The sequence below is a fragment of the Frieseomelitta varia genome, unplaced genomic scaffold (assembly GCF_011392965.1).
Source record: "Frieseomelitta varia isolate USP_RPSP 00005682 unplaced genomic scaffold, Fvar_1.2 scaffold_54, whole genome shotgun sequence".
NCBI lineage: Eukaryota > Metazoa > Arthropoda > Insecta > Hymenoptera > Apidae > Frieseomelitta > Frieseomelitta varia.
This window is the reverse complement of record NW_025110301.1, coordinates 353,815-375,255: the sequence shown is the minus strand read 5'-3', so window position 1 is coordinate 375,255 and position 21,441 is coordinate 353,815. Positions and strand designations below refer to the sequence as shown.

General features: G+C 28.4%; 4 protein-coding genes across 9 annotated transcripts; 3 read left to right on the top strand and 1 right to left on the bottom strand.

The window, feature by feature from the left end:
• The first annotated feature begins 1,804 nt into the window (after window positions 1–1,804).
• Window positions 1,805–4,543, top strand: LOC122533569 (Golgi membrane protein 1-like). 5 transcript variants are annotated; one of them, XM_043663415.1, is made up of 7 exons: window positions 1,807–2,119; window positions 2,225–2,491; window positions 2,747–3,047; window positions 3,112–3,178; window positions 3,465–3,635; window positions 4,273–4,341; window positions 4,412–4,543. In XM_043663415.1, exons 2-7 carry the CDS (start codon window positions 2,325–2,327, stop codon window positions 4,504–4,506), a joined length of 870 nt encoding a protein of 289 aa, XP_043519350.1. In that variant the 5' UTR covers window positions 1,807–2,119; window positions 2,225–2,324; the 3' UTR covers window positions 4,507–4,543. The 5 variants fall into 5 exon arrangements, with proteins under 5 accessions (XP_043519353.1, XP_043519352.1, XP_043519350.1 ...); XM_043663418.1 differs by having other exon boundaries at window positions 1,805–2,491; window positions 4,427–4,543; XM_043663417.1 differs by having other exon boundaries at window positions 1,805–2,491; window positions 4,424–4,543.
• Window positions 4,544–5,270: 727 nt separating this feature from the next.
• Window positions 5,271–8,781, bottom strand: LOC122533568 (GTP-binding protein Rit2). 2 transcript variants are annotated; one of them, XM_043663412.1, is made up of 5 exons: window positions 8,274–8,781; window positions 8,134–8,205; window positions 7,936–8,009; window positions 7,644–7,835; window positions 5,271–7,578 (listed from the first exon to the last, which is right to left on the bottom strand). In XM_043663412.1, exons 1-5 carry the CDS (start codon window positions 8,413–8,415, stop codon window positions 7,336–7,338), a joined length of 723 nt encoding a protein of 240 aa, XP_043519347.1. In that variant the 5' UTR covers window positions 8,416–8,781; the 3' UTR covers window positions 5,271–7,335. The 2 variants fall into 2 exon arrangements, with proteins under 2 accessions (XP_043519347.1, XP_043519349.1); XM_043663414.1 differs by having other exon boundaries at window positions 8,134–8,190; window positions 8,274–8,779.
• A 1,034-nt stretch (window positions 8,782–9,815) lies between these two features.
• Window positions 9,816–13,724, top strand: LOC122533570 (protein DENND6A). Its single transcript, XM_043663420.1, has 9 exons — window positions 9,816–10,565; window positions 10,639–10,932; window positions 11,015–11,287; window positions 11,375–11,560; window positions 11,622–11,869; window positions 11,956–12,146; window positions 12,203–12,471; window positions 12,546–12,758; window positions 12,843–13,724. Exons 2-9 carry the CDS (start codon window positions 10,783–10,785, stop codon window positions 13,041–13,043), a joined length of 1,731 nt encoding a protein of 576 aa, XP_043519355.1. The 5' UTR covers window positions 9,816–10,565; window positions 10,639–10,782; the 3' UTR covers window positions 13,044–13,724.
• Window positions 13,725–14,715: 991 nt separating this feature from the next.
• Window positions 14,716–20,883, top strand: LOC122533574 (kinesin-like protein KIF20A). Its single transcript, XM_043663425.1, has 17 exons — window positions 14,716–14,909; window positions 15,166–15,694; window positions 15,786–16,407; window positions 16,486–16,916; window positions 16,981–17,170; window positions 17,238–17,649; window positions 17,717–18,094; window positions 18,163–18,277; window positions 18,344–18,810; window positions 18,891–19,175; window positions 19,256–19,300; window positions 19,358–19,441; window positions 19,525–19,765; window positions 19,858–20,225; window positions 20,292–20,449; window positions 20,527–20,653; window positions 20,723–20,883. Exons 2-17 carry the CDS (start codon window positions 15,166–15,168, stop codon window positions 20,780–20,782), a joined length of 4,512 nt encoding a protein of 1,503 aa, XP_043519360.1. The 5' UTR covers window positions 14,716–14,909; the 3' UTR covers window positions 20,783–20,883.
• The last annotated feature ends 558 nt before the right edge of the window (window positions 20,884–21,441 follow it).

Sequence of the window (21,441 nt, the reverse complement as noted above, 5' to 3'; positions counted from 1 at the left end):
GAAAGAAAGATCTATTGCTCAAATACTCAATTTCATACTTTCCTGTGTTCAACTAAATAAATTTACGTGATGCGTGTGTAATTCCATTTCAAAGGAAATCGATCAAAAGAAAATCCAGCCAATAAAAAAAAAAAAAGGAGAAAAAAAATAAAAAGACGCAAAAAGAAAAAAATGAGAAAATGAAATTATTTGTTTGACATCGATCAAATTTCGAAGCAGCACGATTTTCGATCGTTTTAGATTATATAAAAATGAAATTACTGAGTGAAACGTGTCCCGTGTGTACATGTATGTATGTAAATACGTACGAGTGTGCGGAATACTAACATTATACGACGTTCGCAACAATAGATTATTTTTCCACGTCTAGCTCGAATGTTTCGAACCTTCGACGAACATCTGTGAAGCTAGATTTAGGATGTAATGAGAAGTGGATGATCGGCAATTCATATGATTCATATATAATATCGGCATAACGATGATATACAGGTGTCCGCGACTGGAATGTCCGGTGGGACACATACATATTACATTTATCATATATTTTATTTTCGTTCGGACGTACAGGCATTATCAACGTGAGAGAGAGAGAGAGAGAGAGAGAGAGAAAGAGAGAGAGAGAGAGAACAGTAACCATGTCTATGTTAATTTGCGCGTATATTATAGATCGTTGTTTTCTGTTAATAATTACGATCATTCAAGGATTTATAATTACGATTATTGGGAGGAAATGGAAAGAGGCATACAATTAACGAGCGTGACTAGATAATAAAAAAGAAAAGCTATAATGGTAACGTTGAATGGTTCGTGTTTAGTTAAAATTTAATTAGAATAAATCTATTTTAATACCGACAGTATAAGATCGAAAAGTTCTTTTTATTCAATCTTGACTGTACAATTATTACAAATTTCTGTATCAAAAAAAAAAAAGAAAAAAAGAAATAATAGTATTCGAGAATGAAGTTGCTATAATAATGTAATTCGTATAAAGACATTAAGTTAATTGTACTCGAAGGACGTATGTGTTAAAATATAACTACTGGCAAGGAATTAACTTTCACAGGACTCGCATGCTTGTACGGTCTTCTTCTTTATGTTCTTCTATATGATCCGATTAGTTGAAAATAGTTTCGCCAATTTCTTGAACCAGTAATCTTTCAGTGAATCGTGTTACGATGGATTTGAACGCCGAGTTTCTGTGAATGCAGTGTTCTCTTGGCGTTTGAGCTCATTACGTGATCGCGCTATTTTTCACTCTATTCAGCTATAGATTCTCTTCAATGGTAGGGTTAACTAAACATATATTATATGTAATAAAGAGAACAGAATAAATGTATGTAAACATATATGCCTGCGCACATTTATTTAGGAATGTCATCCTGCACTCTTGACTCCAAAATTAATATTTCTTTCTACCACTATGGAACGATCAATAAAATTACATTTATTCTTTATTATGTTTAACTCCAGTACATAATATGTATAATTTCCTTCCTAATATTTAAACGAAGCATGAACTGAAAAAAAAAATATCATCTCAATAAATGTTACGTTAACTATAAACTGCGCGTTTATACACGTTTGTCATTTGTCTTACGATAATTCGGAGTGCATCCTTCGATTCCCGGATGCGCTGCAAGATAACATTATGAGAGAAAACTTCATACAAGTAAAAAGGCGATATCCTGTTGTATCTGTTTTATGTATATTCCAAGTTTACCAGTCAACTCGTGTTATGTTCTACGTATATGTAAAATATATAAGCGTGTGATTCTAGTGCATATATGCGCATATACGCGTGCATGTGTACGATGCATACGTGTGTTTGCTGCGGTTAGCCGTCTCTCCAATCGTCACTGTTAGTTATTCCAGCATGATGAATGTACCGCATTGATTCTAAATCGTTTTAAGCGTCGATGTCACGTTTGCCAATAGATAAATACAAATCCCTCGATATTTGGTATAATGTGATTTAGTATTTTTTGTGATAAAATGTGTATGTACCGTTGTCAATACCGGTAGTGTATACCAGATACGCCCACCAACACGTTAAACGTGTTTTCCTTCGCGAAGATCTCGTGAAAATTGAAATCAAGGGAGAACCTCGCCGAGGAAGGAGGTTAATAAAGTGCTAGTTTTTAAAATCGCATTGAACTGAAGTAATGGGTCGTGACACTTGATAAGGCCAGCCACTCTTGTTCGTATTGTGTTTTTTTTCGAATAGAACGCGACTGACATACAGAGGGAATTGATTTTTCATATACGTGCAAACTTGCGGCGCACATGTGTGTATCTATTGGATAAAATATAAAAATAAGTAAGGAATGGGAATTGACAGTATGAGAGTCGGAGGAGGCCGATGTCCTCCCCTCCTCGTTGCTGGGCTCCTCGCTGCTTGTTTAATGCTAATTTGCAACTGGTGGACTTTGTCTTCTGAAAATTTTGAATTACTTAGACAGTTCGATGAATTAAACGAACAGCTTAAAATTAGGTACCATTTTACGAAACAATTTCACACGAGCCAATGCATTATGTTTTGTTCCTCAGCATTTTTCGAAGTTCGATTTTTATTTATAATAAGAATGTTCACATTGTATACTTTTGCAATATGTTTCACTATCTTGAAGTTTGGAAAACATATTGCTTCTTTATTAGTTTTTGATTAAACAACTGACAAAAGTCTATAATACTATATGTTTGTGGTATGGTGGACTGTGTTAATGTTTGTATTAAAATTACATTTCAGTGCTGAAGAGAGAGATCAATGTGTTACATTACGCGGAACTTTACAACAAAGATACAAGCATGCAGAGGATGAAGTAAATTCACTTCATGTACGTTTGGAACAGCAAGCTGAGTTGAAGAAGAAAAATGATGAATTGGAAGATTCTATTAATGTATGCAAAAGTGAATTGGAATCATTGAACAAATTAGATGCTACTAAAACTGCAACATTGGAAACGTTAAGACTTGAAAAAAATACCATCAATACACAATTAGATGCAAAAAGAGATGAAAATAAAAGGTTGCAGGAAGAGATAGAGCAGGTATAAAGTTAATTGCAGAAAATTCTGAAATTTTACATTTTTAATATCTGTTTAATATTTTTAGCTAAAGGATAAAATTAAGCTTACATGCAATCCAAATCCTCAAAAGAAAACTATATCTCTCTTACAACGTAAGTTGCACTTTATACATTCTTTAACTTTTGTTTTATTTTTTTTTTTTTTTTGTTTGATATCATGTATGTATGAAATCAAGTTAAAAATCAAAATAATTTAAATATTTGTGTTGAATTACTTTTCATTTGCTTCTCCCAAAACAGATTTTCTAATAATAACTCTCTAAATTATTCTAATATATTCATAATGTTAATAGAAGCATTAATGCAGCTTTCCTTTTATTTAATTTTTGCACTCAATTGACTTAGCATTATGTGATATTCTGGCGGTTTGCCAATTTAGCTGCAAGAGAAGTAATTAACAAGATACAGTTGGGTACTGTTCCGGAATCAGCTGTAATAATATCCTTAGCTGGTCAGCGTGGTTTGAAATATCATGGAATTCCAATTCTTCCAAAAGACCCACCTGGCGCTGTGCGCCTAAGTCCTCGCTTCTCTGTTACAAACCTGAAAGGTAGTGATACTTTTCTCCTACCTCAGGAGAGAATAAGACTGTAAAAACAGTCTAATAAAACAGCATTCAATAATTGTGTATATAAAATCATTGTATATTTGATGCATCTATTGTCAGATCTGAATCAAATGGCTTTTTAATAAGTATATTGCACTGTTCATCTATTTAACACATAGAATGGTTTAGGATATGAATATGTGTGAACAATTAAATTTTCATCTATAATATAAAGTAAAAGTATTAAACGTTGACAATGAAGGGGTTATACATTAGATTTTAAATTGTAATATCCTTTTCGTTTCTGTTGTAAATTATTAAAGAATATAAAGATGATTTAGTTTACTTATGTTTATAATATTTAATTAAAAATTTTATTCTTTGTACTTATATCAATTTTATTCTTTGTACTTATATATTGAAAAATAAAAGCTATATCAATGTTAATAATTTCATTTATTGTTTAGATTTAGTATGCATCATAAAACATTGTTACTAATATACATGTGTAACTAATTGGTGAGGATTCACTAATATAGGGATTATTAAAACTTTATTTGTAAAATGAAATGTTACGAATTGTTATAAATGCTTTTATCATTTTATGTTAGTATAATAACTTAGTTTACATGACTTTCAGCTCAAACAAGTCCAAAGAATCAAAAGAATAATGACTCAAATGGAGAGCTAGAGGACAATCCAGAGTTTGGTAAATATTTCACAGCATAATACAATAAGATAAAATTTAAATTATTTTATTTTTGTTATAACTTACATAGAAAATAGTAAAGCAGGAAACACAGAAACTACGGATGGGAACATAGTAGAAAGTGGGAGAGATCAACATACAAATGGAGGAACCATTGGAGATTGATAATGAATTAAAAAAAAATATTTCGCGCAATAATTAAGAAAGCTATATGTCACACATTTATTAAACATAAATGAATTATAACTTTTTTCAAAACAGAAAGTGTTTTGAATGCTTTACACAGTTCATAATCATTCATTTATAATTATTGATAGGAGTTTAAAAATAAACAATATATTTGCAATATCTTTGATGATGCAATTACATAAATTAAAATATATGTATTTTAAAGAAATAGAAAAAAATTGTTTTTAGATTTTTTAAAATATTAATTTATTGCGTTTATATTATACATCAAATTATATGTCAAATTTTTATAACTTTACACATTTGTTCATTACTTTATACTGTTATATTTTTCTTATTAAAATCAATGTAAATAAATAAAATGGATGTTTTTTAATATTCTGTTTTATATTTATTCTGTAAACAGAAATATCAATAAAATTTTTTCAATGTTCATTGAATGTACGCAAATAATTATCAAAAATAGTTTTGTATAATAATTATTATATAATTACAAATCTATACTTATGATACGTAATACTATTGTAAATTTCTCACGTAGAATACTTGTCTATCAAGACTATATATTTTGATATAATTACAATTTGTATTTTATTTCCAATTAGTGTGTTATAATCACAATTCGTATATTAATTTTACATAAATTTGTCATATCAAATTTGTTGCTCAATTTCAAAACGAGCATATGTGCGTTTTTAAAATTTTGTTTCTATTAAAATTTTTTTGAGGGATAATACATTATATACATTACATTTTGTCTGATTATTCTGCTGTATTATCATTGTAAAATGTATTTTCTTTTTGTATTTTTTAAAATACAGAATTGATTTGAATTTACATTATTTATAATACATCTTAATATTTGTATATTCCTTTTGATTTACATGTAGTACATACGATGGACAGAATAGCCGCTGCTATTTTAAAAATTCCATTTTACATTTTTATTGTTTCCATGTTTTATATGCGTAAACTCGTTCATTTATAAACAAATATAAAGAAAACTAATACATTACATAACTAAAACAGATAGTCTCTTGTTATTATTATAAATTTTTATAGTTTAAGCACATTTTACATAATATATATATTACACAGATTTCATATTACATATTCAATTACTACATACAATTAATTCGTATTTATTAATACTTTCTACTGCATTAGTACAAAGCTATTATTGATGTAATTAATTATCAGTTTTGACAATAATACTTTGTACTTGTTCTATAAAATAAAATACTCGGATTTATTGTTAGCTAATAAAATAGATTAAACATTAATGATCAGTGTTTCTTATTAGTAAACTGTTTATAAAATGTTATAACAAATATAATACCAACATGTATAAATATTTATAAGATATGATAAATATATAAATGATATGATAAATATATAAACTTTAAATTGTGTGCAATAAAAATTTATAACGGCATTTGTAAACTGTAAATTATTGCATATTCAATAAAATACAAAATTTGACTAGGAAACATTAAGTAACGACTAGACATTTAATACATAAACTTACATTTAACAATTTTCTTTATGACTGTATGCTATTACAGAATTGTTCTGTTATCTGGCAACTATATAACGTATATTATAATTTATAACTAATCTTAATTGATGTATAATATACATGTTCTAAAAAAGAAATCATGTATCTCAAGCTGCACGAAAATTAAAATCTTCAATAAATAACAAATATTAAACATCATCAAAATAGAATCTATTAGTTGTAATGTTAGAAATTCAATTTTTCTTAGGAGCCGTTTTAAAAGTATTAGTGGTCTATAAACATAAAATATCATTGACTTATTATGTAACCATATACATTACTAATATTATGTGTTTAATTCTTAAACATAAAAATATATTTATGTTACTCTTTTTGATTGGAAAATATTGTTTTAAAAATCGTTCGTTTTGTGCAATTTTTAAATATATAACATTTGTAAACTTTCAAATTATTATAACTTTCATATACTTTATAATGATTTAATTCGATATAAAATCATTCACAATTTCCATTTTTTCCCGTAGAAATTAAAAAATTAATATAAGCAAATTTTAATTGTTAACTTTAGACGATTACGATAATATAACAATTATTTAGCATTATAAAGCTTTCCGTTTATCTCGCATATACAGTATGTTTTGCATTTACAAATTTTCATTTAATATTTCATGTTACCTTAGTATGAAATATTAAATTCTTTGGTCATATAAAATAGCGATTATAAAAATAACAATCAGAATTTTAACTAAAGAGAAAATATTAAGTGGTCACTGCAATTGTATATTTAAAAAAAGAACAAAATTAAAATTCCTAAGGACTATAATTACTAATTATTGTTTTTAGTAAGATATATTGTAAATAATATTAATAGCCTTTTTAATAAATAATAATAAAGAAACTAGTGACCTTGGAAACAGAGAGTTAAGAACAGTCTATTACATTTATATTGGAAGTTCTTCTTTTATATTATTTCACTTCCTACTCTTTTCAAACAAGTTTTAAGTAACTTCTCAATGTAATAGAAGCTATTACTGTAAAATTTATAATAAAAATAATAAATTATAGTCTATGTTTCATGTTTCCATTACTACATTTAAAATATAATGGGGTTAAAGGTAAGGCAGTGAGATGTTAGTGAATTAATCCCTAGATTGAGAGACTATTATAAAATATAAAAGAATCATAAAAAATTTCATTCGTTGTGTAATTTTAGACTGCTTATGTTGGTATAGTATGTTAATTCAAAATAAAAGCTATCAAAAAAGGTATCTATGAAAATATATTGATTAAGGAGAATAATGATGATTGTTGAGATGTCTTTGCTTTCTTTTAAAAATAAAGGCAAGAATAGAACGCAGCCGCCACCAACGACTGTGCTTACGTACTGAATTTTTTGCCCTTTCTTTAGCCCGAATTTGCCTGACTAATGAATAAAATGCATCATCTATAAACTGTCTAAGAGCTGCTGACGTTTCATAAAAAGGACAACCGAGCTGTTCGGCAAGTGCCTTTCCTTCTTCTGTAGAAACCTGTAACATGTTTCCTACATTAAAAAAACAATTAATCCTAACTAGGATGAAGACTAAAGTTCTACCTTCCGCTGACGTTGCAAATCAAATTTATTGCCAACTAATACTAATGGTATATCTTCATTAGCTCTCACACGTGTTATCAATTTTCGATATTCCAAAGCTTCCTGGAAGCTACGTCTGTCCGTCACAGAATAACATATCATAAAACCTTCTCCGCATCTCATGTATTGGTCACGCATAGCTGTAAATTCCACCTACATATGAAAAACTATATTACATATAACATTTATATATGCATAAAGTAATAAAGTACAAACTATTTTCTTAACATAAGAAATCATATTAAGAACAGACTTGTCCTGCAGTGTCTAATATATCCAAAAGTGCAGCTTCGCCATCTATAACCGCTTGTTGCTGGTACGAATCCTCTGTTAATAATAAAATATATTAAACGGCCAGAAATTAAGAAATACTGAGAAAGAAGTTGTACAGATATCTTCAGATCTCCCAACTTTTATTGTAACAATGTATGTATACTAAATAAATTCTTACCTATAGTTGGATCATGATAATCAAGGAAGCTGTGACTGACAAATTGCAATGTGACAGCTGAAAAATTGATTTCTACGATGTACGTGTGAACGCAATATATGTTTCTGATTGAACGACGATAAAGTTAAATTGGATTATACCTGATTTACCAACACCGCCGTCGCCCAAAATAACAATCTTGTAAACCCTAAGTCCACCCCTGGTGATAGGTTGCGAGACTACCGGTACGTCATTCTTGCCGTTCAAGGCTACGCTCTTATCCTGCAGAATGTCAGCTGACATCGTTAGGAAATTTTTCGTTTATCGGTAACCTAATGCTTGTTACGGCTACGATAAACTTGTTCTTTTACAAACTGACTGACATACTTGGTCACGTATCGGAACACGCGCGTAGACACACCCGTATCGATTATTAGATTGGGAAAGATACGGTACATGTTTGATCGTGATTGTTAAGCCACTTTGTTCGCCTTTTTCTTTTAAATAGTTTGGCACCGCACCGAGCGACACTTAATGGCTAGAATTTGTATTTCCCTACAGTCAGACATAGCATGACTGATGAGCATAGGGTGACGACCGGGCTTGACAGAATGTGACAGTCGCGAAGATTAAGCACGCGCGCGATCGTGCATCCAGGGGCGTATCCACTCGCTCTATTGTTAGTATAATAGATCCATTTATACGCATGTATGTACATATTCTAATTGAATTTGACATTCTCGTAATTAATTTTGTTGTCGGTCTTTCAGTAAAGAGAAATAGAATCATTTTTTGTTCACATGTTCGATCTTTGATGAAGTTCGATCGAGATATCAAGTTAATGCAAAGAGATGCTTTCTTATATTTAATGTGAATATTGTTCATAAATAATAAATTACAATTAAAGCGCAGATACAGATTTGAACAATTGTACAAATAAATTAGGAAACGAACGTAAGGATACGACTATTTTTATTTAAATGTTTATTAAATGTATAGTATCCATTGATAAATTATAACTTTCTTTATTATAATTATTGTAAAATAAAATTAATTTTGCAGAAGATTTTATATAATCTATATATATATGTGTGTGTATTTGTATATATTTAACTATCTATATTGCAATCGCCTTACAAATTATAAATTTTGATCAATATGAAATATACCGGTGTAACATGCATGCGTAGAATAGTACACGCACATCGATAAAGATTTTCAATTTGTGCGATACATACAGTTATTATATACTCATTCGTACAATATTCTATCTATACATTAATTCAATTAAAAAGCAGAATTTTGTAATTTTGTTATGAAAATTCTAATGAATTATTGTGATAGATAAGTGTTGTATAAATTTTTTTTTCAATATATTGAATTTGTTATTTACTAAAATAAATAACAGAAAAATATTTGGTACAATTTTATCTTTGCAGAAATAATATATTTTTAATTGAAATATAATATCAAGATATTATTGAAATATTTTTAAAATTAAATAAAAAAATTATTAAATAAATTATTAAAATATGATGAAATATAATTTTAATCAAAATGTAATGCGACTGAAAAAGAAAAAGACAAAATAATCTTGTATTGCAAGAAACTTAAATATTTTTCAATATTTTTAAGCGTAAATATTACAAGAAACAAATTTAGTTGCTGAGATTTGTATATTACATACATATGTAGATAAATTTATGACTCAAGCTGAGCGTCAGTACCGCTATGGTTGAATGTTAAAGGCATAGGGCAGTAAGCAAATGTCTTGTGACTCAAGTGCGAAATAAAATTGCACTGATTGTAATAATTATATATAAACAGTATATCTTCTCGCCTGATGTTATCTGACAGAATTGACGTGCTCAGATAAGTCAAATATCTGAAAGTACGTGTATGTTTGGTTTTAGAGGTTATAATCATTGTTATAGATACCGAGCATTATGAAGACTTTCTCCAATAAAGCGAGCTCGAAAGTCGAATACGTACACACGAACATACCCTCATCGAAGAAAAGTACTAGTGCGAACGTAATCTATGAACGTCCTCATTGCCACACGATCGTTTTTGAAGTCCAACTAACATGCTTGGCAGATTATTATTGCCACAAGATGGAAAACACGTGGGCATTTTAACAACTGTGTGCAAATAGTAAACAATAATGAAATAAGTGTACATGTAATTACCCTCGTGTTTTTGATACCTGATTTTTTTTCATTCTTCAATTAACATTTTCCCTGACATTTTGCTTCCTGCGCTCAATAATAGTAAACAAAGTGTAGAAGTGGATTAAATATTTCTAGACATCATTAAACAGGGTAAAGATTATATATGTACATATATATGCCGGAGTTATGAATAATTATGAAATTATTGAAATCGAGAGAAAATCTACTTAGAAAACAATTTTAATCCAGAGGCATGGAATAATGTGTACCTTAAACAAAGCTGTAAGTTCTTTATTGCCAAACGTACAAGCTAACATATTGTCATAAATTAACAATATTTACAATAACTTTTCAGGCACACAAATTCTTTTATAAAGGTTGTAACATACATATATTAAATTACAAGTTAAACAGAAGCTTTTAAACTTGTCATTTAGTAAGACAGCGTGTGACATGTCCCTTAACATATATGTGGTTATGTTAACCAAGTTCTTATAAAATGTCAGTTGCTTCCTGTTCCAAAACTAGGAGGATGGATACTATAAGTAGCCAAGAGGAAACGATATATGAAAAATGGGAACGTTTTCATAATTGGGTACATTGTATATGTATTGTTACTTTTGATCTTGAATTAGGCCAAGCTATAGAGGTATATTTTATATTTAATTTTTAACACAGTTATTCATTTGTAAACATTCTGTATCTTTAATGATATTTGTTTTATTACATAGGCTATATATCCATCTCATATCAAACTATCTGAACAAGAGAGATCTAACATTTGTTATCTTGCTTTTCCTGATTCTAACTCTGGTTGTATGGGAGATACACAATATCATGTCAGAATAAGACAGAACGGAGCTATTCTTCAGGAAACTAAAGCCTTAAAAGAATATGACAGAAAGTCACCTTCATTTTTACAATGTGATAGAGATTATTATTGGGGTTATGTATACTTCCGTCAAGTGAAAGACAAGTCTCTTCCAAGAGGATATTTTCAAAAGGTTTATTTCATACATTAACAAAATAGTAAACAAAATAGTAAAAATGTAAATTTTGAAGCATAAATAATAATTTTATTTATATTCTAGAGTATTGTTATAATTACAAAACTGCCATTTGTGAATCTCTTTGGTGAATTATGTGCTTTAATAGCACCTGAGTTTTTTGAAATGGGCAATAAAGTGATGGAAGCTATCGTAACAGAAATTGATCGATGGCCTTCTCCAACACCTGGTCAAATAGTACATCTACCACTTTTAGGTGTTTTGTTTCAGGTAAAGCATTTCAATTTTTCTTATTTTTGTCATATATTATTTTTTATTGTTTATATTTTAGACATATATTCCAAATCAAAACTACAAAGCAACTGCACCTACAATTGCTGCCATAGATCATGCGCCAAATTTTCATGAAACGCGAAGACTAATTTTAACATCTGCCTATGAAGGAGATATGTTTAGAAGTTTAGCCAATGTTGTAAGTTATGTACATTTATTATGGGAATTAGTATTACTCAGTGAACCAATTGTTGTTATGGCTGGTTCGCCTACTGGTTGCTCTGAAATGGTCCAAGCACTTATTGCGTGAGTATTTTATTAATTTTCGTAAATGAGTAAAAACAACCATGAAAAAAAAAATATAAAATAGAAAGGTTTACTATTTTTTTTAGAATGATTGCACCATTAAAATATTGTGCTGATCATCGACCTTATTTTACAATCCATGATTCTGAATTTAAAGAATATACTACAGATGCTCCAGCACCTCCTGCTGTAATATTAGGTGTAACTAATCCATTTTTTGCCAAAACTCTACAGCATTGGCCTCACATTATAAGAATAAGTAACGGAACTAATAATGGTAAGTTCTAATGAAACTATGTATATATAGAGTATTTAAGTTTCTTATATTTTTAGAGAATCAAAGATACAAAATAAAGAAATCAGAGAATCTTAAAATATTAGATTCAAAACCAGGAGTTTATACTCAGTATAAACCTTTCCTCCAGAAGGATAAAACTATATTGAAAAAATTATTTAGAGGTATTCAAACAAAGAGACCAGGAGAAGTACAAACAGCTCTTTTAAAACGTCATTTGATAGAATTGACTGAGAGTTTTATGATACCTCTTGAAAGATATATTGCAAGTCTTATGCCATTACAGAAAGACATATCACCTTTTAAAGTAATATCATTTTGTCTGGTATATATTTTGAACAGATAGAATTATGAAATATATAATTTATATAATTATTTTAGGCTACTCCTATACCCGAATTATTTAATCCAGACGATTTCCTAGCTACTTTAAGCAGTGCTGGACCACAATTAACAACAGGCATAAAAGGAGATTGGGTAGGACTGTATCGACGATTTTTTCGATCACCTAACTTTTCCGGTTGGTTTTATACTAGACATACAGAATTATCACAAAAGTTAGAAGTCATACAACTTGAGGCATTATCACAAGCGGTATGTTTAAAATAAAATTTTGATCTGTTTTTTCGCATTTATTTTTTTTTTTTTTATTCTTTAAACAAATTACTATTATTATAGGATCTAAAAACCTGGGTGCAAGGAAAACAAGAAGTAGAATTGGTAGATATGATTCTTAGAATTCGGCAAAAATTAGAAAAGACTTATATTGATGAAGTACCTATAGATAATTCTGTGAGAGTAAAGCTTCAAGAAAGAATAAACGACATTACGCATACATTGCCAGATGATTTAAAAGACATTTTAAAATACGAATCTTGACATTACGATTATTGTATTAATTTTAAAACTCGTTAAATGGTATTGCCATTTGAAAACAATTTAAAATTACCAGTATGTGATAGAGAGAAAATTAGATTGAAAATATTTGCAAGAATTGCTCTCTATTGTTAAATAATAAATGATTGACTCGAATTGAAAAAAAAATAGTAATTAAAATATGTAAAACATAAAACTAGAAAAATAACCGTGTTGATGTACTTTGGAAAAAGTAATTCATTTTTACTTGTAATTTCATTTTTTATTCAAATAATTAAATACTCCAATGTGGATATTATAGGACCACATGTTTTTTTTACATGTAACATGAAACGTGATACACAAGTCAATAATGGTGCGTGAAATATTTCATAGGTGCAACAAAAGACTTATGAACTCTCGTTAGTATTCCTATATTGATGATATTCCTTTTCTATAAATGAGTATGTTTTTAATATTTTATAATTTATGCATATTGTTATAACTAAGTTTCCTCCTAACATCGTTTATTTAAATAATTTTTAATGATTTTGGACTTCTTTGAATGTCCAAAATATATATTTTTTATTCCTAAAGTTATTATAAATACAACAGAAGAAAGAGAGTAATTGCTACATGTATATATGCGTTTAATTTGAGATCTGTAAATATTTATATGAATGTAATAAAGATTTATTTTAATAATGTGGTTATAGGTTTATTACAATTACTTTATCTAATTCAGCAGAATGTGTAAATAATCATATAAATATTATTACCTAATAATTTACATATTTTTAATACAATAAATATTAATACAATAAATAATAATATTAATTTTCTTAATGGGGTATTCTAGTGGAAACTTAAAAAAAAAAACGATTTTTTTTTCATATTCTTAAAGGACATAGTTTCCAAAATACATCTCTGTGAAACTTACATGTGAACTAAAATTAACGAAGTTATGGTTGTTTGAAGGACGCAACGACCAGCATCATTGTTACCGCAATACTAAACTTTAAAGGCATTTTTCTGGAAACTATGTTTTTCAGAACGGTGTCCATGACATCTCAAAATCTACTTGACTAATTGACTCAAAATTTTAAGTACGCATTTAGTACATGTGTGACTACAGCCCCTACCAGAATCAACCAAAAATTTTTATTTTTTATATTTTTTAGGCTTCCGAAGTTTAACAAAAACATGCAAAAATTGATAATTGAATTTCAAAGTATCGCTACTGTTTTAATTATCGACTTTTTTCTTTTGTTCTGCTATAGCCAAATTCATATTAATTAAGGAACTTTCACGTTTTTTTATTTCAGACAAGTAGAATCGCCGGAATCATGGACCGTGAGACGACCTTTTTTAAAAGCGACTATGTTTGAAAGTATGCAGTGCCACTAATTGTAATTTCTTTTGTTCGAAAAAATTTTAAAACGTCTTTGAAATACGTACAAATAAACCTTGTCAATTTAACTGCAAAAGGTCAAATAGTTTCTTTGCAAAAAATTCCCTAATAAAATTAAAAAACACGCACTAGAGTGCCCCCTTAAATATAAATGTTTTTGTTAAATAAATTTTTAAATATAAGCTAGGTACGCTTTGTCAAATCAGAATGTAGTATTTTATATCTTAATTCTTATTGGTCTTGAAAACTGTGCCTTAATTTTTATTGGTTATGTTATATGTGCGATAATAATACGTCCATGGAAAATTCTGCCAATCCGAAGAAAGCATTCTTCTGACAAAATTTGAAAATAAAATATTAACCGTTTGCTGTGGATTTACAAACGTAGTTTCATAAACGTGGTGTGAAAACAAGATGCAGTGTAATGTTTAGTTTATTTACTAATATTTTATAAGCAGCTATTATAGATCTGCTAAAAAGTACGTATTTAAAATATTTAAACAAGTTGTCAGTTTATTTAAAAATAAAATTTATATCAAGTAATACGTAATGGTAGAAGGTTTAATTTTTCTTGCGATTTGCAAACATTTAAATAAGATTTATGTAATAAGTACAAAGATATTTTATCTTTAGTGTGACATAATTAATTGAAAATGTAATTATGAACAAAATTTTCATTTTCTACGTTATAAAGATTAATATAAAAAATGACATATATTTTTTAAACGTTTATAGATGGAGAATACATTAGATTCCGCTAGACAGTCTGATGCTAGTACTCAGGATGACATGTCATACTTATTTGGAAGAGATCCTAGTATATTAGCTTATGGACGGAGAGTCTGTCTTTCAAAAGAAACTAAAAAAAATTTACTTTCTGTCTACGAAACTGAGGCAGAGACTGAGAGTGAAGAATGCAATTATGCTGTACAAAGTGGTTCTTTGAATTCAGAATCAGAAATTTTACAAACAGTTAAAGTATACCTACGAATGAAACCATTCCCTAAGAAGTTAAAGTTGTCCGAAGAGCAACAAAATGCATATAAAATTATCAATTCAACTACTTTGTTTACAAGATTGCCTACATTAGATAATAATACCAGTTGTCTCAAGAGATCCAATAGTACAGATATTGTGTGTAGAAAATTTACATTTACCAAAACTTTTGGACCAGAAACTACTCAGTTACAGTTATTTGAACAAGCTGTGAAGCAACAAATGATAGAGTTTATAGATGGACAAAATTCTACTATTATGACTTATGGTGAACATAATTAAAATGCATTTTATAATTAAATTATTACATAATGATTTATGTAATATTTTTTTTAAATCATTCTAATGTAATTTTATAGGTACTACAAATTCTGGAAAATCTTATACGTTACAAGGAACTACAACATCTCCTGGCATAATACCAAGATGTTTAGAATTTGTGTTTTCAAATATTACACCAAAGTCTATGCCTTCTTATAAACCTATAAATCACTGTGATGTTGTTGCTTTGGATCCTCTTGAACGCGCTCAAGAATTAGAAATAAAAACCAAGTTATTAACACTTTTGTCTGTAGACAAATATCAATATATTAATGCTTATATAGAAATGCAAAAATTGTTGCAAGAAGAATCATCTATTAGACCTAGTCAGTGCATTGATGCACACTATTCTGTTTGGGTCTCTTTTGCAGAAATTTACAATGAAATTGTGTACGATCTTTTGTCAAATGAAACTCAGAAAAAGAGAACACCTCTTAAATTAGCTACAGACAGTCAAGGGAGGGCATTTATTAAAGGCTTAAAGACTGTTTGTGTGAATTCTGGTTCTGAGGCTTATCAAGTTTTAATGGCAGGACAATATAACTTGAAAGTAGCTGCAACCGCTTTAAATGCAAGAAGTTCAAGATCACACTGTATATTCACTATCAAATTATTGAAGTATTATGTTGAGAATGATCCCAGTTCTGTTGAAGTTAGCACGTACGTAGAACATAATCTTTTTTATTTTTGTTAGATTTTAATTATGTGCTCTGTTATATGCCTTTTTTCAAATAACAGATTTGCGTTTTGTGATTTGGCTGGATCAGAACGATTAAAAAAAACATTAAATATTGGAGACAGATTGAAGGAAGCACAAAATATTAATACAAGTCTTCTAGTATTAGGAAGATGTTTAAAAACCATTCATGAGGGACAATTATCAAAACAGAAAATAGAACATGTTGGACCATTCAGAGAATCAAAATTGACAAGATTGTTTCAGAAAGCATTATCTGGAAAAGAGCATATAGCTTTAATAGTAAATATTAATCCTATACCAAATTTGTACATAGAAACGCAAAGTGTGCTTAATTTTTCTGCAATTGCAAAAAGAATAATTATAGAAAAAGAGAAAACGCAGAAAAAAATTAAATCTAGATTTTCACAAGTAGTTACACAGAGTATAAGAACAATAACTGACTGGGATGCTACAGAGTTAGAGAGTGATGGTATGTTCTGTATTATTAATGTTAATTTATAAATAGAGTTTACAATTTTGGATTGTTTTTACAGATTGGCAAGTTGATAATAACTTGGGTTATATTCAACTAGAGGATTATAATGAGTTAATAAGTGAAAATGAAAGATTGAAAAAAGAAATCGTTTCTTTGAAAAGTTCTGCATTAAGTCGTGATCTTCAAATACGTCAAGAATTGGCTGACACGTATACATCTATGATGAAAGACCTTGAAGCTGAGTGGAGGTATATACTACACTTGTTTTTTTCTAAACTAACATTTTTTATGTAAATTTTGTCAAATATAATGTAGGAGTAGAATTAAAAATGTGGAAGAACAACAAGAAGATATATGTCACTTGTCTGTAAAACAAGTTGAAGATTTTTATAAACAGAAACTGGAACAACTTAGTAGTCGGAAAAGGAGACGTTCTTTTAATGATTCAGATGATAAAAATATTGATGATTTAGAAATTGAAAATTCACATTTAACATCGAAAATTATGTTCTTAAAAAGTAACATAAAGGAATTTAAGGAAACAAATCAGAACTTAATAGTCGAAAAAAATAAACTAACTTTTGAACTTGGTTTGACAAAAGAAGATCTCAAAAATATGAATAATTTATTAAATGCGGCTCAAAAAGACATCTGTTCTGATGAAGCTACAAAACATTATATAGAAGAATTAAAATCTCAATTGTCTACTAAGGAGGAACAGATTAAGGTATTTATAACTATTGTTTAGTTCTCATAGTTTAAAATTTTTTAATTCGTTATCCGTGTCATTTCAGAAACTTAAAATATTTTTAAATGAGGCAAAACAAGAGTATATTGATATTACAACTCACGGAAGAGAAAAAGAACGTATAATTAATGAGCAGACAGAAGAGTTATTAGACAAACAAGAAACAATAGACGACTTAGAAGCAGAACTTGCACATATTAACATATGTTTAACAGAAGAAACTAAAGCAGTTGATATTTTAGAAGAAAAATTAGAGAATCAGAACAGAAAGATGCTAGATTATGAAAACAAAGTGCAAAATATGCAAGAGCAAATTAATAAAATGGAAAATGAAAAATTGTTATTATTAGACGAATTTGAATTATTTAGAAAGACAGTTGATGCTGCAAAAACTACAAAATCAGACTTAGAATATAAAGATAATGTATGTAATTATCTGCGTATACGACACGGTATTCAAGTTTACTATAAATGTAAATATTTATGTTGTAGGAATATAAGGACGTTAAAGATGAAGATCAAAATATATTTATTGGAGCAGATTCATCTTCTGACCTTAAAGTAGAAGTAGTAATAATAAATTCAAATAATAAGGATACACAAACAGGTATATATATATAATTTTTTTTTTAAGATATAGTGTAATTTATTATTTATATTATTAATTCTGTAGAACATGTATTTGATACTCAAATGGAAGAAAAACTACTTACCATAGACAAAGAAAATTCTGCTTTGAAGGAAAAATTAGTTCGAAGTACAACTGAAATAAAAAGCTTGAAGCAAGAATTGGAATTTGCTAAAGTCAAATTGAAAGATATATCTGAACAAATAAGTAATTTAAAAATAAATAATATGCAATCTAAAGATAATATTAACGATAATGTGAAACAGGAAGTAACTGTAGAAACAATAGAGATAGGTTGCCAAGCGTATATAGAATTTAATGATAATTGTGTACAAACATCTCAGAACAATGTATTCAATAAAAGTAGTCAGACCATTGAAAAAATACAAAAAGAAGAGATTAATCAGACAAGTTTTACTGAAGAAACTGATTACGATGTCGTATTAGATAAATTAGCAAAATTGACGGTAAAATACGATGATATTAAGACACATTATGAAGAAAAATGTCTGGTTGGTAACAAACTATAATATAATCTCTTTTTTATCTTTATATAATTATTTTCTTGTTTTTTTTTTTTTTTGTTTTTAAGTTGTTCGAAGAAAAGAATCAAGAAGTACTAACTTTAAAAGAAAAACTTAATGAAGTAAATACTGCCAATAAGACTAATGCAGAAGAATATAAACGATCGATTGATTTGCTTCAAAAAGAACTTTCTTTAGTAAAGGAAGATAAAATGCAGATTGAAGAGACATTAAAAAGTACTGACAATATTAAGTTTTCTTTAGAAATAAAAATTAGCGATTACGAACGACGACTTAATGAAAATGAACAACAACTGTCTCTTGCTAAAAGTGATTATAATCAGTGTACAGAAGTACGTTACTTTTCATAATTCTGTAACAATTTTTTATACAAATATGGTATTTAACAAAAAAAAAAAATTATATTTTACAGAAATTGAACGCGTTGAAAGCAGGTTTTGATAGTCATATTTCGAAGGTATGTGAACATAATATCACTGTCCTTTCCATATATTTAATCTGTTTGTTATTTTAGTGTACAACGGAACATGAAAAAGCATTGAATAACTTACAGAACGAATTATCATATGCAATAGAAAAGGACAATATCAAATCGCAGGTACTTAAATAAATTTATATAAACATGTAGGTATGCTTCCTTCATTAAAATTTATATAATAATTATTTTGAATAAAATTGTAGTGTTTGGATGCTCAGGCTGCTAAATTACAGCAGCTAGAACATAATCTGGAAAATATAACTGAGCTTCAGGAAAAGATTCATGAATTAAATAAGAATTTAGAAACGTGTCAAAGCGAAAAAGCTCAACTACAAAAATTATTGGATGAGAATAATGACAAACTTCTAGATTTAGAAGATCGTTTGGAACAAGCGGAGGAAAAAGAGCAAGAAAAAGATGCTGAAATAATTTCCCTTCAAAAAGGTTAGTTTAATACCTGATAATTTCATACAAGATCTTATTATTACAGTAAGCAATATCAATATTCAAAAGCATTATATTTGGGATTATTACAGAAATGAAATGTATGATACAGAAAAACGAAGAAATTGACGATAAAAGTGATAAATTAATGGAACTAGAAATGAAGAGTACAATTAAGAATCTAACAGAGACGAAAGAAATGCTTTTGCGAAAAGAAGAGTATATTGAGCAGTTACAGATCCGTATTAAACACAACGAAGAGAAAACCAAAATATTGGATCTTTGTGCTCAAGAGAAAAAAACAGAAAATGAAAGATTAAAAAATATGAATGAAGAACTGAAGAATAGTCTGATTGAGAAAGAGCGTGAAATGAATGCATTTATGAAAAACAGAGACGAGATGGTGGCAAAGTATGAAAGTTTAGTAAAAAGTCAACAAGAGGAATTGGAAAAGCAAAAGGTATTTCTATTATAGAATTTAATATAATACAACGAACCTTATTTAATAACTTTTGTTCCTTTGCAGGTAACAAAGAATCCTTCAAAAGCAAAAGACTATTGTGGAAATACGTCTGAAGACGAAGTCATTAAGGACCGTCGATTGAGACGTCCGCCAAGGAAGGTTGCATCGTCTCCGAAACAGGATGAAGTTTCAGTAATCGAGCTTTCTGGTTCTGAATCGAAGTAAATTACATGAAAAATTAAAAGTCAAAAAATTTAAAAGTTAAAAGTTGATACTGAAACATATTTTTATATTTTAGACGAAGTGCAAAACGTACTAATATACAAGCATCATCTCGGGAACCTTCAGAAAAGAAAAAAAATACCCGTAGAAAAAAACTGTACGTTACAGATGACGAGTCTTTCCAAGATATAGAACCACTTGAGGTAAATTTTTAAAATTTCTATAATCTATTGAATGTATCTATTTCTTTTGTGTATTGTTTGTTTGTTTAGAGTACAACAGCGATCACGCCATCGGTACAAACACGTAATTTAAGAAGTAGACGAAAATGATATGTTGTAAATAGTTCGCAATAATTAAATATAAGTTGTGTATGAACAGTATTATATTTTTTTAATTTTTGTACTTCAGATTAAAATAATGTATTTTTTAAGTATGGTGTTTTTAATATTAACACTGCAATCACTAGCTTAAACCAAAAGTTTATATTTTCTGTGTTTCTAAACATAAAAAAAACTTTTATTGGTATTTGGAGGAGCTTTGGATAGGTAAAACATTTACTAGCTTATTTATGATATTTTTTCAATTTATTTCTTACGAAGTACAAGACTTTTGTTACATTCCATATTTATTGATTATTCTCTTAATAGTTCCGTAATTAATATTTATTCTCTTTATACTCTCATTTAATATTTGTAATATACTTTCAATGGAATTAACCAGATATATTTATTTATTTATTTATACTTTCATATACGTATATATATATTATGTATATCATTTCATATATACGTAACGGATTTATATTGTAATATAAATAAATGCATTATATATCACATATAGGATAACTTTTATTACACAATTCACAGAGTTTTAAAATAGGAGGGTTGCCAAAGCACACCACAAGGATTCATTTTTTTTTCATATTTTTTTTTTCTTTTATGGTTTTGGCGGGGGAGTTTCTTTATATTGAGAAAAAGACACCACTGAT